General features: G+C 37.9%; 2 protein-coding genes across 6 annotated transcripts in view; one reads left to right on the forward strand and one right to left on the reverse strand.

Annotated features, from left to right (window-relative positions):
• Positions 1–17,927, reverse strand: part of PRPF39 (pre-mRNA processing factor 39) — a 49,766-nt gene that overhangs the window by 21,040 nt on the left and 10,799 nt on the right. Inside the window, exons 1-5 of one of the 5 annotated variants that reach the window (XM_045287707.1) lie at positions 8,643–8,674; positions 8,393–8,461; positions 8,127–8,289; positions 7,881–7,999; positions 1,711–1,878 (exon numbers count right to left, since the gene is read on the reverse strand). In XM_045287707.1, coding sequence (XP_045143642.1) covers positions 1,711–1,878; positions 7,881–7,999; positions 8,127–8,213 — 374 coding nt within the window. In that variant the 5' untranslated portion in view covers positions 8,214–8,289; positions 8,393–8,461; positions 8,643–8,674. Of the gene's footprint in view, positions 1–1,710; positions 1,879–7,880; positions 8,000–8,126; positions 8,769–9,215; positions 9,567–17,927 lie in introns of those variants that run through there. The other 4 variants (XM_004698560.4, XM_045287706.1, XM_045287705.1 and 1 more) reach the window with 4 other exon arrangements.
• On the forward strand, positions 2,594–3,782 carry LOC101639694 (peroxisome biogenesis factor 2). The gene is made up of 2 exons (XM_004698559.3): positions 2,594–2,789; positions 2,825–3,782. The coding sequence occupies exon 2, from the start codon at positions 2,839–2,841 to the stop codon at positions 3,754–3,756; it is 918 nt and encodes a 305-aa protein (XP_004698616.1). The 5' UTR covers positions 2,594–2,789; positions 2,825–2,838; the 3' UTR covers positions 3,757–3,782.

A 17,927-nucleotide genomic window follows, 5' to 3' on the forward strand; every position in this document is an offset into this window, starting at 1 on the left:
ACTGGTGTTGGGTTAATGGGTTAATGTTGGACTTGTGGGCTTGGGCAGCATTGGGTTGGGATGTTTTTGTGATGCACACTTTCTTTACATAAAACTCTCTTATACATGAGTTGCTGTGGATTTGTTTCACTAAAGTACCTAGACTAATACAATGAGCTAAAAATTTTTCCAGTCCTTATGTTTTCTTGAACTAAAAGATTTTCCATGTCCTATCAGTGATATAAAGTAAACAACATGGAAAATGTGTACAAAGGATTATCTGTTTTAACAATGCAGACTAAACAAAACAATACTGATTTGTAACAGAAAAATAATGAAGAAATGAAAATAGAATCAACTTGAATGCCTGAATATGAATACAGAAACCAAAAGCCAAACCAACTGAATGAATTCTAACTCACACTGACTTCATGTGTTTCAGAGTAAAATTATACTCTACAGGGTTTTTGTTTTTCCTTTTCTTATTTTAAGTTTTTCACTGTGAATTAAGTGGAAAACCCTAGATTAGTTTTCCATTCAACAATTCCTACATTTTTTGTTTCATCTAATTTGCAATGCTCACAATGCTGCATTATATATTCCACTTCTTCCCAGTATGTTTCCTGTCCTCATCTTGTCCTAAGCCTTCTGAATTTTGTCTTGGGCTAAACACTGCTCTTTCATTTCTACTGGTTGATTATTCTAAGGTATGCATATTTTCCTAGTATTACTGTTCCCCTTATAGACTATTAATTGGCTGAAAATTGAGCCATAGTGGTGAATTCAGTTGCAGAACCAAGGTGATTTAGGGTCATAGATTCAAGGGTTCCATCAGTCTCTAAGGAATCTGTAAGCCTGGTCATTTTTATGACTTTGTGTTTTGTTCTGCATTTCTCTCCTGTTCTATGCAGAACCTTCTATTATTATTCCTTTCAGAGCAGTTGGCAGTGATAGCCAAGCACCATCTCATGCTTTTGGTTTTCCAGAGGGTTTTGAATGGTTATGATCTTATGTAAGTAAATCATCAGGTCTTTCTTCCAAAGAATCTCTGAGTGGATTTGAACTACCACTCTTTCAATTAGTAATCAAGGGCTTAACTGTTTATACCACCAAGGAAGGATTCCTTGAATATGGAACCCCAAACCAAATCAGGCCCACTGCCATCGAGTCAATTCCAACTAAGAGTGGCCCTGTAAAGGGTTTCCTAAGAATGTAAATAATTAATGAAGCAGATCTTTCTATTGTAGAACTGCCAACATTGCAGTTAGCTGCTTAAAATCACAGTGCCACCGGACTGTCTTTGAATATAGCTGGAGCTTAGTAAATAAAATATATCCTTCACTGTTTTGGATGTAAGGTATTATATGAATCACAAGAACATTTTTTGTAAATTAAGTTTTAAATAAGCACCTACAGTGTTCCATCCACTGTTTTAATTTAACAGGATAAATAATTAAATTTAGTTCCAGTTTTGTCATTACTTCATTATGCAGATAATCAGATAAAAAAAAACAAATTCCTCTCACCTATGAAGTAAAAAGAAAATACTAACAAAAAAATATAAACTTTCTAAACAGTTTGAAGCACATGCAACAATGTAAAAAATATATATCTAAATTGTAACTATTGAACAAGTTACTTTTTAAGTGTAAAAAAATCTTATATAACATTTTATGAATTATAATCCTCAATTATCTGAATAAGCCCCCAAAATCTGATTTTTCCACCTACCTCTGAAAATGATGACTATAGAGCTGTGTTGGAATACCAAGAATACGATCGTAGATAGCTGTAACTTCTCTTAGGTTTCCTTGTTCATTTTCCCAGTTTATATACATTTCCCACAGTCTGTCAGATCGGAAATCTGTTCCTGCAGCTAGAACAGCATGCTCAAAAGTTCTGCAAAATTAAATACTGCTAAGTTATCTTTCCAAGGTAAAATCACTTTAAAAATTACTTAAATCTAAACTATAACAATAAATTCAAATTATATTCAACTGCTTCCCTTACAAAATAGGGATTAAAAAGTAGAATGAATATAAAGCATCAAACAATTGCTTTAAGAAAAGGGGTAAATAAAGTAACAAAATAGATAAATGTACTTTCTGTGTAACTTTTCATTACATAAAAATTACCAAGTAAAACAGAAAAGTAACACAGTAGACATGGAGGTATTTGTTCAACTTGCAAGGTTTAAATATATTTACTTAAGGCAGAAGGCAACTAAAACAAGTTGGAATTTATAGAAGCACATACAAGGATGGTTTATAAAGTTGATGAAAAATGAAATTAAAAGCTAATGGAATTTTTCTATGAACTTTTGTATTTTTAAAATAAACACTTAGAAGTCAAGAAGTTTTAAGCCACATAAAACTACAACCCCTAAATTAATCTATATCTGTATCATAATCCCAATCAAAAGCGCTAATAAATTTTGGATAGAATAGAAACAACAAAGTCTAATATTCATCTGGCAGAAAATGTGGGAATTATATTTTCAAAAAGGACAATTTAACAGGCATTTGCATATAAGCTATCAAAAGAAAATGGAAAGCTAAATGAGTAGAAGTATGGCACTGGCCTGATATTAGAAAATGAGATCGAAGCGTGGGGGATACCAGGTTCTGCTAGGAAAAGCCAAGTTTTCCCGAGAATGTTTCAGAAAAAGTTACGTGGACCGTGGGCGTTTCGCACACACCTAAGCTCCTGGCAAGTATGACACAAGAATTTCACAGAGAGATTTGCAGCAGCAAAAATCTCCTTTGCTGTAGGATCTCAAGTCTTGAGGCAGCTGCAAGAAGGGGGGAAAGGTAAGATCTCCCCAGAAGGTGGTTGATATGTATGGAGACCTTCAGAAACATGGCTTCCAAAGAAGAGAATCCACAAAGCACGAACAGAGTGCTAAGAATAAGTCAGCTGGATGCACTTGAACTGAACAAAGCCCTGGAGCAACTAGTTTGGTCCCAGTTTACTCAGTGCTTTCATGGATTTAAGCCAGGGCTGTTATCCCGCTTTGAACCAGAAGTAAAAGCATTCTTGTGGGTTTTCTTGTGGAGATTCACCATCTACTCCAAAAATGCCACTGTGGGGCAGACAGTTTTGAATATTCAGTACAAAAATGATTTTTACCCAAACCTGAGATATCACCCACCCAGTAAGAATCAGAAGCTCTGGTATGCTATTTGTACAATTGGAGGGAAGTGGCTAGAAGAACGGTGCTATGATTTGTTTCGAAACCACCATTTTGCATCATTCTGGAAAGTCAAGCACTGTGTGAATATTGTAGTTGGACTATTGAAGTTAGGTGAGCTGATTAATTTCTTGATTTTCCTTCAAAGAGGAAAGTTTGCAACATTGACAGAACGTCTACTAGGCATTCGGTCTGTATTTTGCAAGCCCCAAAACATGCGTGCAGTTGGCTTTGAGTATATGAATAGGGAACTTCTCTGGCATGGTTTTGCAGAGTTTCTTATTTTTCTCTTACCACTTATTAATATCCAGAAGTTGAAAGCCAAGCTATCTTCATGGTGCATCCCTCTTACTGGTGCTCATAATAATGACGAGACTTTAGGCACCAGTGGCAAAGAATGCTCTCTGTGTGGAGAGTGGCCCATCATGCCTCATACCATAGGGTGTGAGCATATCTTCTGTTATTACTGCATTAAGAGTAGTTTCTTATTTGACATGTACTTTACGTGTCCCAAGTGCGCCACAGAGGTACATAATCTTCAACCTCTGAAGTCAGGAATTGAGATGTCAGAAGTGAATGCACTTTAGAAACTGCAATTCTTTCCTCTCAGGAAAGCTGTATGATAGTTTAATCCTTCATATTAGTCATCCTAAGTATATTATTTAGATGTCTTTTATGAGGGGCTTACTTCTCAGCCACTGTCTTCTAGTCCTTGACAGGCATGACTAAATGTTAATCCTTGGAAACCACAAGATTTAAAATATATTATGTAAATATTAATGGAATGTTTTTTGTAATCACAGCATTAATTTTTTAATTGTAAGAATAATGGATCATTTTTGTCAGGTGACTACTAAGAATGCGCCATCATTTTCCTGCTTCCCGGAAAGAGGATGAACGCAGAAAATAAACGATTTTTGACGAAAAAAAAAAAAAAAAAAAGAAAATGAGATCAATAAAACAATGTCTAGGAAAACAAAACAGACAAATGGCTATGTAACAATTTAGTATGTGGGGAGAAGAGGGTAAGTGATCACAATGATGGACATATTAACACCCTGTTCATCCGATCGCAGAGGGACGAACAACAGAAACGTGGGTGAAGGGAGACAGTAGTTGGTGTAAGATATGAAAGTAATAATAATTTATAACTTATCAAGGTGTCACAAGGGTGTGAGGGTGGGGGAGGAAGGGAAAAAAGAAGAGCTGGTACAAGTAGAGAGAAAATGTTTTGAAAATGATGATGGCAACATATGTACAAATAAGCTTGATACAATTGATGTATGGATTTTTATGAGCTTTAAGAGCCCCCAATAAAATGATTTATGAAAAAAATTGAGCATGTGATACACTATTCAATAGGAAAGTAATCAAAAGGTGAACCTCTATCTCACAATAGATACAAATTAAATGGCAGGTGAATGAATGATTTTAAAAAACTATGAATAGAAGAAAATACATTATTGATATATTCTTGGCTTGTCTTACAGTATAAAGCTCAGAAATCTATAAAAGACTGAAAATCCACCAGCCCCCATGGCTCAATGTAAACCAAGCTCAATCAAGAAATTATTCTGTACAAAGCAACAACTCATGGATTATGGTTCACAGCTCAACTATACTCGCGTGAACTTCTCCTAACAGTACCTTATATTCTGTGTCATTGGATAACTTATGTTAGCAATGCAATCGCCTTACCTCAGGGGGTTGACTGACAATTTTTGTTGTTGTTCTTGTCACAACATGATCACCAGAGTTGTTCATAACCTCATAACCCATAGACAAGTAGATGGATTTTGGGTTCCCACTTAATTCTAGCCCCTATCCAAGAACAGTTATTTTTTATAACATGGCCCTGCTCAACACTTGTCTTCATGAAGAGATCATGAAGATGAGGGTGCTGCAATTGCAAAGTGTGGTTAAGAAAGCAGATTGGTGCCTGGCTATCAATTGGAATAGCGCCTAGGGCCTTAAAGGCTTGTATTCAAACAAGCAGTCATCTAAGCCAGTCAACCAAGTCCACATCATAAATGCATCCCAGCGTGTGTGATCCAAAGATGACAATAACAAAATCCAAATTTGCTGAAGGGAAAAGTATCAGAGCTTAAATTGTTAACACTCAATTTGTAGGGCAATGGAGAACAGTAGGCACCCAAAATCCACCCAAGAGTGCCGTGGCAAGGAAGACTGATGGTGTCCGGCTATCAAAAGATATAGCGTCTGGGGTCTTGAAGGCTTGAGAGTAAACAAGCGGCCATCTAGCTCAGAGCAACAGAGTCCATATAGAAGAAGCACACCAGCCTGTGTGATCACGAGGTGTCGAAGGGATCAGGCATCAGGCATCATCAGAACAAAGAATCTTATCATAGTGAATGATACAATTGATGTATGTATGGATTGTGATGTGTTGTACGAGCCCCTAATAAAACAACTAAAAAAAACGAGAGAGAAAAAAAAAGAATGGAGAGTACCTTCAAAGCTCTTATGAAATATTATTTTCAACCCAAAATTCTATAGCCAAATCACCAAATGAAAATTTTGTACCCAAAATGTTGGGGTTTTTTTTTGGCCGCTGCCAAATATCTTATATACAAGAAAGTTTTAGGATGTATCCCTTTCTTGGCATGAACCAAGAAAAAAGTAAGAACTAAATAAACAGGGCCTAAAAACTTAGAAGTAAACTCATCTCCCAGAATAATAAAAATAAATCTCAAGACAACAGCTACACAGCAGAAGAAAGCTACAAACCAGTCCAGATTAAAGCAGAAAAGGCTCCCAAAAAGAGAACTTCAAGGAAGAGGGAAATCAGGAATTTGTAAATAATCTGACTGATAGGATTATGTAGAAACCTGTATTTATAGCCTTTTAGAAGACAGCTGAATGGTTTAGAAAACTTTAATGTTCAAGAAAACTAGGCAAACAGGAAAAAGAGGGGAATAGGGCAATCAACTTCAAGGAATACAAATGGACAGTAATGAGGGTACATGATACAGTTCAGCTGTAAAAAAATATTTATACAATCAAATTAAGTAAACACACATGAGATAGATTTAATGAAACCTAACAGCTATATTGGAAAGATGGAGAAAGTGAAAGATAAAGCAAAAGTGTGGTGAATTTTCATTTACCACAGTATATGCAAAAAACCTACAACTGACACAGAAAGCAACATAGATAATATAAGCATTAGAAAATTCCATTAAGAAACAGCTGAAATATTTCAAAGTAGACTTTGGAAAGGAGAAGACACTAAGTTTTGTTATAAGCAGTTTAACACTAACTTTAAAAAATCCTACATATATACTTTGATACAATAGTTAACAATAAAACTATAGAAATTTCTTCTGTAATTAATGAGTAAAAGATAATCCAATAGAAACCTGAGCAAATGACATGAACAAACAATGCAAAATTACTTTAAAACATGAAAAGATGGGCATGCAAAAGATGTAATCTAAGAGTTATATGTAAGTTAAAATAAAGGGGGAAAATTTGACACGATTGAAGAAAAGGACTTTTTATACACTGTGGAATTTAAAATTGGTACCTATGAGTAAAGAACTTTACCTAAAAAATTTGGTCTTGATCCTTGGTTCCCGAGAAATAATCTCTAAAATCTTGGAATTTCTCCAATGACTGAAATGTCTTTGATAAGAACTGTAGATCACACTTGAGGACTTATAAGTCATGTTGGGTGGGGACTGACTATGCCAGAAAGACCACCAAGTGATATCATCAGACCTCAGAGAAGAGAGGCTATAGTTTTAATTGCATATTGAGACCACTCCTAACCCTACAGTAAGAGCTCTGGAAATTCATGAATCTCCATGGTCTTACTGCACATGGGAGAGTGGCATATTCTTTTTTGTGGCTACATATTAAGAACCCCTCCAGACCTCATTCTACACACCCTTCATGTATATCCTTTTTGTTATAATAGACTGTAGCCTAGTACAGCACATTCCTGAGTTCTCTGAGTCATTCTAGTGAATTATAACATCAAAAGAAGAAACTCAAAAACTCACAGCCATGAAGTCAATGCTGACTCTTTGTGACCCTATAGGATGCGGTAGAATTGCCCCCATGTGTTTCTGAGAATGTAATCTTTATGGGAGTAGAAGCCTTGTCTTGCTCGTGCAGAGATTGCTGGTAGTTTCAAACAGCTGACTTTTCAGTCAGTAGGCGAATGTATCCCCAATGCCAGTCTTAACAAAACTTAGCTGTATATTCTCTTTGACAGAAGTTCCATTTCTAACATACTCTCTATATTGACTTGTACAGAAATGTTCACTGTCACACTGATTATTTCCTATACTTAACCAAATAGTTACTTGAAACTAACAATAGTTAAAAATATATATATGAAGAGGAATTTCAAAACACTGTTCAATAAAAACGTCAAAGAACCATATTTATAAAGTACACACAGTTATCTACTTCTTTGTGTATGCAAATATATAGCAGTCCTGAAAAAAATACATATTAAGCTGTTAACCATGAGGTGAGTTGGATCGGGACATAGGAAAGGGGCATGGGACGAGATTATTTGTGTTTTTGTAAGAATGCATATATTTATTATATGTGTAATTCTAAATACTGAAAAGAAACTCTTAAAAGTTCAATTCCAGTTTAGCATTCACAAGTAGTTAATCAGAATACCTGACAGAATTACAATTTTCAAAATACATTCAAGTACAAATGCTTCACATACCCTCTTATGGTACTGTTAGTTTCAGGATCCTCAGGGTCCAAAGTTTCTTTTAAGAAGTTTATATAATGTATCCAAAGATCAACACTAAGAGGTATTGCCTGAAGCCCCCGACGATAAACCTAAGAAGAAAACAAAAACTGTACTTCAAATATTTAATTATTTCTTAACAGAGAGGCAACACTGTGTTATCCGGTGAACCTTAGAAATACTAATTACTGGAATTTTGTTTAAATAATCTACCATTACCATTTGGGTGGAGGTTGGATAGAACATGGCAATGTTCTGATCCCCACGTGCAGAGTCTTGATCTTCAAAGCGCAGCAGTCCCTGCATTCTGACCGGGTTGTGTGGGCAGGCTTTGGGTTACAGACCAAAGGGCACAGACCCATTAGAGCATCAATGACAGCGTCTGACCAAAAATGCAATAAGACGTAGCAAATGTGACTAGCAAACCAACTATATTGTTTGGAAAATGAGAAATAAATGTAAGTGAGAGAAAAGCCCTGCCCTACTTGTTAAGCTGCAGTGTAATACAGAGGCTTGCACTGCAAAGCTTGACAAACTGTAGAGGTTTAACGCACCTGCCAACAAAGAGAGAAAATATTAGCTACAAATGCCACAAGAGTGACAAATGCAAATAAAATACCCTATAAAATTGTTTGACCATAAATGGTAGGTACTGCCAGCCAAAAAAAAAAGACTTTTGTTACCATTTGGCTTACAGTACCTAGTGGGGATAACTTTATTCAGTGTTGTACGTACCTCATCTGATTGTTTAATGTTGTCATGTCGCTTTTCAAGATCTGCATACTTTTTCCAATAACCATAGCAATACGGATAATGTATGAAAAATCTGTCAAATGCTTTCTTGGCAGCCAGTAAGTGATTCTAATGAAAATAAAACAAAAAGTTTAGATAGCTTGTAATTTTTTTACCACAAAAATTATATCATTTTCATATATATTTATCTCATAAAATTGGTGGCAGACTTAAAAATACACACAAATACACACACACACCCAGCAGCCCTTTGACCATTTTATCCTCTGAAACAAAATAAACTAATTCTATCAAGAAAGTGAATTAACTTTTTATTTCAGTAAGTTTACACTCATACAATTATTGCAAAATATTTGGTTTCAATTATCAATATTGATTTTCTCCAATGTAAAAATTGTTAAGTTACTTTTCAAACCAAAATGTATGTCTCTAAAGTTATTCAACTTAATTTTATAGTTATAAAAAAGATATTTTTAATTAAAAAACAAATTAAGTCCTCATAGGATATTGTTTTAGTTTCCTGTCCCTTCCAATCCCATTTAAATAGTTACTAACCTCCTGTTCTACATACTGAAGCAAACAGACCCAGCCTGTAAAATCCTGAGGATTACTTTCTACAGTTTTCCAAAACTTTTCATATTCCGGAGGGAAGTTTGCTTCAGTTTCTATCACTGGAAGGTCCACAGCATTTGCCATTTCATTTTCCTCTGTAGTTGCATTCACATTGGGAGAGCCATCTGGTGACTGTTCCATTTCCGTAACATTCATAATCTCAGTATTGAAATCAGCAGAATGTTCTACTGCTACCTCTGAACTGTTGCCTGTGCTGCCATTACTAGAATTTCTGTACTCATCCATGTGAGAATTTTGCACAAATGTTGATTTTGCGATCTGTTAAACAATGATCTGTAGAAACACAAAATAAAGAGAAATAGCTTCTACATTCAAATAAAAGTATTTGGTATCATCAATAATCTTTTTAAAAGCCCTACTTAGCTATTAAATAGAGTAATGTGATTCTTGATCTTTCCTGAAAATCAATCAGAATTTTGTTATTTTCTATATTATAAAGTGTGTAAGCTACAATTCTTCCCCCCCAAACTACCATTTTGTTATTGAGTTTTGAAAAACTATCTCTGGATATAAATTCCTTCATCCATAAAACAGGTATCATGCCTGCTCGCTAAACAAGCAACCATGTCCAGAACTCAAGGATTCTTTAAAGTCTAACAACTAAAACTGAAAAACAAATTCTAGCCATGGACATAAACATTTCAGAAGGTAGTTCATCACTTAGCATGAGAGAAACAAAAAGACTATAATGTTGTGCACACCCCTCCCTGCCCCCAGGGGGGCTAACAACAGAAACCTGGGTGAAGGGAGACAGCGATTCATGTAAAATATGAAAATAATAATAATTTATCATTGATTTAAGGGGAAGGGAAAAAAGAGCTGATACCAATGGCTCATATAGAAAGTAAATGTTTAGAAAATGATGACAACGTATGTACATATGCTTGATACAATTGATGTATGGATTAAGAGCTTTAAGGATCCCCAATAAAATGTTTGGTTTTTTTTTAAAAGCTATAATGTTGAAATATATCTGTAGTTTTAGAACATTGAAATCCCAGTAACAAAATTTTAATTATATTAGATACAAATTATGGTTTTCAAAAATTAAAGCAAAGAAAAAAAATAAAGTATGGTTTTTTAAGTAAATAGAAATGTTATTAAAAATACCGGTATACAGGAAATTTTTGCAATGAGATTAGAAACTGCATGAAATATTTAAAATTAAATAGCCTTATTTATAAGGCCAAGATAATAAGGATTGTAGCCCTTTATACTACATAGTGGTACCACGGTATGTTTTCAAAGTTAGTTTCCTCTTGCACTAACAGCTTAATTATAAACTGAATTATTATATTTTGGACATGTCTTTTTTTGTTATTTTTAACGGGAGGAATTATTTTCCAAACTAAATAGACTACAAAATTAGTTTGCTCTTAAAATACACTCCAAATATATGCTTACTTAATATAACACAATGCACTTTAAAAGATATTAAAACCTTAAAAGCAGTGCAGGTATGTGTCACTTATGTCCATGTTACAGTCTGTGAGACAAGACATTGCATAAACACCATATTAAAAACTAGTGGGGGTAAAAGAACACCTTACTGAGAGCCCATTTTTGCTTGCCCTCAACATTACTTGCAGCTACCACTTCTATACCTGTTGCTGCTGGCACTGAGAGCAGAGGCTGGAGGAACAGAATGGCAACAGAAGCAAGGATGCAGTGGCAGCAGGGGTGGGAATGAAAAGGGGGAAGCAAGTGAAAAGGGGAAGTAGTCCGGAGGACCACCACTTACCTGCCCAGGGACAAAGCCCAAGAGCCCACACCCAGAAAATACATCCTCTGCCTCACCTCCCTGAGTCCCACCCATGGTAAAATGCTGCAAGAATCTAAGTCTGGGGACTTTACATATTGTGGCAGTCACCAAATCTGATGTCAAACTGCAGATTACAAGTGAAGGGATGGAGTCTAGTCTGTCAATCAGATCATAGCCAATGAGGCTTCTGTATGGATACGGCCTTCTGCCTAGATTTCTGGAAAATCTGGCACTTCCTCTTTGGAGGCGGGAAGCACCTCCCTCTCTCTGCTGACCTCCCTGGGAGACATAGCAGCTGACAAGACACATGGGCCCACCCTGATGCAGCCCTGTATGCAAAGAGCCATATAGAGACCCCTGCCAGCACGGAGATGTTTCTGATGCAACTGGATCCAAAGACTTTCTACCCACTGGGATGTGATCGTCCTGCATTCGGCATCATTGCATGTGTTCTGTGAGTCTGAAGAGGACTTTATAGATTGGTATCGGACACATGGGCTAATATCAACTTATGGCCTTTGACTGGACTGGGTTGGGATGCTATAAAGCTCTCTCATATACATTTGCATGTTTATGAATTTCTATAGTCTACCCAGACTAACAAACATATGAAATTATATCTTTCTACATTAATAATGATATAAATTAAAACAATGAGGTATCAGATTAGCAACAATTAGAAAGGTATCTTTCTGGAGGACAATCAAGCAAAATGACAACTGTGCATATTTCATACTATGGAAATAATCAAAGACAGGTATTTACTTAAAAGCATTTGTTACAATATATTACAGCAAAAAAATTAAGAAGGGGAGGAGAATTAATAGAACTGCCTAAGCTAATGGCATATTCATACAATGGAATAATAAACCATTAAGAAGAAAGTATATGTGTGTTATCTTATACACACATACATGTACTATGTGTGTGAATAAGTACATAAGAAATCCAAAACCCATGGCAATCAAGTTGATTCTGCTATCATAGGATTCCTGAGGCTATAAATGTTTAAAGGAGCAGATAGCTCTGTCTGTCACACAGCACCTGGTCAGTTTGAATCCCCAACTTTAGGATTAGCAACCCAACCCTTATCCAGCACCATCAGAGCGCTTTATACCTTTATATGCATAAATATATGTATATATCTTATCATGCACATATGCATACATCTAACCTGGTGTATGGACATGTATACACAAGCATATGTATATGCGTGTGCTCTGTGTGTACGTTTTATGGATATAAGGTTAGCTTCAAAAAGTTCATAGAAAAAGTCTGGATCAAAAAATGAGGAGCTGATGCTAGGGACTTAAGTGGAAAGCAAATATTTTGAGAATGATGATGGCAATGAATGTACAAATGTGCTTGACACAATGGATATATGTATGGATTGTGATAAGAGTTGTATGAGCCCCCAATGAAATGATTTAAAAAAGAAAAGGTCTAGATCTTTTGATTCCATTATTCCATAAACGTTTTGAGGCCCCCTCAAATATGGTCAAACATAAAACACACAGAGATCTGTAAGAATTTATACCAAATAAAATATACACAATTAAAATGGTGACTGGTGTTAACAATTCCTTCTCCCTATACAGGAGGGATGAATGCTTTCTTCTTTGGGTTTATTTAACTGAATTGGAAAAGAAGATTTTGCAGTTTTGTTTTTTAAGAAAATGTCAGATATGGCATGGCAACTGTTAGCCAGCAATATTTTTCATATTTATACCTACTTTAAAAATATAGGTTTCACTATACTCTATACAGAAATTCTCAAATTTAGCCCCATAAAGAAAAAGTCACCTCGTAAGCTGTTTAAAACAAATGCAGATTCCCTGGTCCCAACTCCGAAGATTCTGAAGATCTAGACTAGGACCCAGAAAATAATACTTTTACTAAATCCTCTAATTCTGAGCAACAGAAACTTATTCATGGGTAACCCCGGAACTGCAATTTCAAAGAATAAGCATAAATGTATGGAGATGTTACCAATTACCTTTAGAAAAGTGCATTAGTCATCTGACAGATACTTTTAGTTGACTCTCCCACATCTTCTCCATATTCCTTGCAAGTAAAAATGCTTATCTCGGTTAAGGCAAAAATATACCTTCTCCTCCAAAAGGAGTAATGCTAAAGAGTTCGGGGAAAGTTTTTCTTTTTTTGATGCCAAGGGACAGTGAGAGGGAAAAAAGAGGGTTGAGGTGGGGATAGGGGGAGACAGTCAGAACACACATGGTTTTTCCTTCTGACCATCCTACCAGCAGAATAAAGAACAGTCAATTGATCCAAACCAAAAGCCAAATTACACTCACTGCCATCGAGTTGATGCCGACTCATAGCAACCCTATAATTATAAAGCAGGGTAGAAATGTCCTCTTTTATTGTTTCTAAGACTGTAACTATTTATGGGAGTAGAAAGCCCCACCTTTCTCCTGAAGAGCTGCTGGTGTTTTCACTGATGACCTGGTGGATAGCAGCCCAGCTAAATTCATCATTGAGTCACGTAGATCCTGCCCCTTTCAATACTTGTGTCACTCACACACACACACACACACACACACACACACACCCTCATTGGGGGGGAAATGTGCTAATTAATATGGTGAGTCATTTACTACCTACCCTACCCTATACTAAATTGCACACTTAAGTGGAACACAGGGTTTTCTGAAAAATCAGCAAAATTTACCACACCCTTAAGGGAGAGCAATTATCTGATGATTTCATAAACCACAGGGTCAAAAGAAAATAGACCGAAATTATTCTTAATAAGGTCTTCCAATGTAGTTCTTTTAACATGGTAATTACTAACAACCTATTACTTCCAAATGGCAACATAAAATAGCAAAAGCTAAAAATTGACTATTAACTTGGAAACAGCCTAAGTTTCCATCGATAGATGAGTGGATTAGTAAACTCTGGCACATACACACAGTGGAGTACTATGCAGCACTGAAAAGCACGGACGATCACATGAAACATGTCATTTCGTGGGAAGAGCTGGAAGGAATCATGTTAAGCGAGGTAAGCCAACTCAAAAGGACAGGTATAACATGAGGCCCCTGAGGTAAGTACAATCAGCACACCAGGAATAGAAGAATAAACACCTATCTCGCAACAAACGGGTGGAAGCATAGACAATTGGAGGGAGGGCAGACCACACCTAGGGAGGTACATGAGAGTCCAACATAAAGAAGGGGAAAGGGGCCAGGTGGAGGGAGAAACGGGGTGGGGAGAAATTGAGTTGATGGCATGGCGGGGAACAGGGCACTAACCCACCCAGGGGGAGAGTATTGTGTCCCCACAAAACTGGAATGTGCATACAGACCCCACCATGACACGCCAAACCAGGAGGGCAACATAATGCGCGGAGGAATCCACAAAAAGACTGGACCATACACAGACCCTAACCAGAATCAGCCCGACCCCCACCATAGAAGGGAGCACCACAGAAAATGAAAATAGATCATCTGGTGTGGGAAAGGAACTGACCTACCACACCCAGAAGGAAGCTGAAGCAAAGGAAGGAGGAAGAACGGAGCAGAGCACACCTGGGCCCACCAAGCTCAGAGGATGATAGCCCGGCTCAGAGGGCCCAATGTACAGAGAGGACCATATAGCTGCTCCCACAGCTAGATGCGACATCCTACACTGACCCATGTCCCTACACAGGACAGCACCAGAGACACAATGTGGGATGTGACTGAGCTGTCCCCACCACACTGAGGCAAAACACTGGGGGAGTGCAATGGAGTGGCAGGGTAAGCAGAGCAAGGAGGTCTCAAGGGAGTATAAAGGATGGACTTTGGGGCCAGGATGTGACACCCCATCAGACTTATCCGGAAAACACTCCTAAAGGTCAACAAACAGACCTTGAACTATTAACAGGCTTTTTTTTTTTTTAAAAAACAGGCTTTTTTTTTCTGTTTTCTTTTTTTTCTCTTAAATTTTGTATATCAGTGGCTTTTTTGTTTGTTAACTTGTCAGTGTTGCTGCTGTCATCATCATGTTCTTATGTGCCACTTTGTTTAGTGCTGTCAAAGCCATCCGCAATTTTATGCACATATTAATATATCTGCAGGTCCACCCAGATAAGATGGGCTGGACAAACAATATGAGAAGAAAATAACGGGACCAGCGGTCACGGGGGGACATGAGAGTGTGGGAGGTAGGGGAAGGGAGGGGGTGTTGGCCAACCCAGGGACAAGGGAACATGTGGTTCAAGACCAGTGGCAGGGAGGGAATGGGAGGACTGGCGGGGAGTGACCAAGGGAAAGGTAGCTGAGAGGAATTACTGAAACCAGAATGGGGGCTGAACATGGTAGTGGGACAGGAGGAAAGAGTAAGGAATTGGAGGGAAGGAGTAAGAGGCAAAGGGTATACATAGAAGTCTAAATACAGATATGTACATATGCAAATATATTTATGATTATGGGGGAAATAGACCTTTGTGCATATATTTATAGGCTTAGTAGTAGGGTAGCAGGTGGACATTGGGCCCCCTCGCGCGCATTCCCAAGAGCACCTTGCTCAGATAAACGGTCATTTCATGATGCTCACCTTCCCAACTTGATCGCTGAAGACAGAAGTGTGTATAAGCAAATGTGGTGAAGAAAGCTGATGGTGCCTGGCTATCAAAAGATATCACATCTGGAGTCTTAAAGGCTTGAAGGCAAACAAGCGGTCATCTAGCTCAGAAGTAACAAAGCCCACAGAGAAGAAGCACACCAGCCTGTGAGAACACGAGGTATTGAAGGGATCAGGTAGCAGACACCAAGGAACAAAAACCATCATTGTGTGAACACCTTCCCACATAAACACTGAAGACGAATGTGTGCATAAGTCAGTGTGGTGAAGAAGGCTGATGGTGCCCCGAGATATAGCGTCTGGGGTCTTAAAGGTCTTAAACAAGCAGCCATCTAGCCCAGAAGCAACAAAGCCCACATGGAAGCAGCATATCAACATGTGTGATAGTGAAGGGCCGAGGGAACCAGGTTTCAAGCATCAAAGGCGGGGGGGATCATATCATTGTGAATGAGGGGAGCGTGTGATGGGGACCCAATGCCCATCGGTAGACAACTGGACATCCCTTGCAGAGGAGTAGTGGGGAGGAGATGAGTCACTCAGGGTCCAGCGTAGCAATAATGAAACTCAAACCTTCCTCTAGTTCTTAAACACTTCCTCCCCGCAACTATCATGATCCCAGTTCTACCTTGCAAACCTGGTTAGACCAGAGGATGCACAGCGGTACAGATGGGAACTGAAAACACAGGGAATCCAGGACAGATGAACCTCTCAGGACCAGCGGTGAGAGTGGTGATACCGGGAGGGGAGGGGGAGGGTAGAAAAGGGGAACCGATCACAAGGATCTACATATAACCTCCTCCCTGGGGGATGGGCAACAGAAAAGTGGATGAAGGGAGACGCCAGGCAGTGTAAGATAAGATAAAAATAATTTATAAATTATTAAGGGTTCATTAGGGAGGGGAGAGAGGGGAAGGAAAATAAGGAGCTGATTCTAGGAACCCAAGCGGAAAGCGAATTTTGAGGATGAGGGCAACGAATGTATAAGTGTGCTTTACACAAATGATGCATGTATGGATTGTGATAAGAGTTGTATGAGCCCCAATAAAATGATTTAAAAAGAAAAAAAATGAGTATTAAAAGAAGGTGACACCTAAATCAATAAACAAAAACAAATTAAGAATTCGAATTACCAGGTCTTTCAGCCTAAGATCTAGTATGGTAAACACTGAAAAGAACATAGGACAGGAGGTTGGGAGTAAAGGTAAGTTCCATTTCTCTTCCTTACTAGCTTTGTGACCTTAAGTGAGCCTCACTTTCTTTGTTGTTTTTATTTAAAAATTTCATTGTGATTTAAGTGATAAAGGTTTACAGCCCAGATCATCAGCTTTTCATTCAACAATTTATACATTTTGTTTCAACTCATCCATTTCAACCTCCCAATGTACTTACTACCACTTATCTGCCCATGTTTCTTTTCCATTGCTAACTAACTGACCCTCTGCCCTTGGGTAAAGGAGCCCTGGTGGCATAGCTGTTTACAAATTGGGCCATTAACCACAAAGACAGCAATTCAAACTCACCAGCACCTCCAAGGAGGAAGACAAGGAGGCTCTTTGCTCCCATAGAGATTTAAAGCCTCAAAAAAAGTTTTGTTATTTTTTAAGAGACAATAGATTTAAAGCCTTGGAAACCTTATATAGGGTTGTTATGAGCCATTATTTAATCTATGGCAGTAGGTTTGGTTTGGTTTTGATCCTAGGGTAAATGCTACCCTTTTATTTTAAATAGTTGATTATTCTAATATGGAGGTGGATTCAGTTACAGACCTGATGGGTAAAAGACTTGGGGGTTCCACCCGTCTCCATCTGACCAATAAACCTGATTTCATTTATGATTCTGAGTTCTGTTCCACATTTTTCTCCCACTCTATCCAGGACATTCCAACATAATCCTTTTCATAGCAGTTGGTGATGACAGCCAAGTACCATCTAGATTTTCTGGTCTCAAGAGTTGTAAAGACTGATATTTGTAGGAGCTGTCATTACACAATAGGCTGCTAACCAAAAGGCCCACAGTTCAAAACCACCAGCCACTCCCAGCACTACTCAGGAGAAAGATGAGGTGTTCTACTCTTGTTAAGAGTTATAGTCTTGGGGGACATGGGAGAGGGGGAAGTGGGGGGAAGGGAAGAGGTGTTAACAAACCCAGGGACAAGAGAACAAGCGATCCAAATTGGTGGGGAGGTGGGGGTGGGAGACCTGGTAGGGCATGATCAAGGGTAATGTAACAAAGAGGAAGTGCTGAAATCCTGGTGGGGACTGAGCATGATAGTGGGACAGGAGGAG

Source organism: Echinops telfairi, unplaced genomic scaffold (genome assembly GCF_000313985.2).
Source record: "Echinops telfairi isolate 266 unplaced genomic scaffold, ASM31398v2 ScPeMD7_18;HRSCAF=68, whole genome shotgun sequence".
Classification (NCBI taxonomy): domain Eukaryota; kingdom Metazoa; phylum Chordata; class Mammalia; order Afrosoricida; family Tenrecidae; genus Echinops; species Echinops telfairi.

Bases quoted from the DNA above. Each gene is read 5' to 3' on its own strand.
- LOC101639694 (XM_004698559.3), top strand. From the start codon at position 2,839: ATGGCTTCCAAAGAAGAGAATCCACAAAGCACGAACAGAGTGCTAAGA.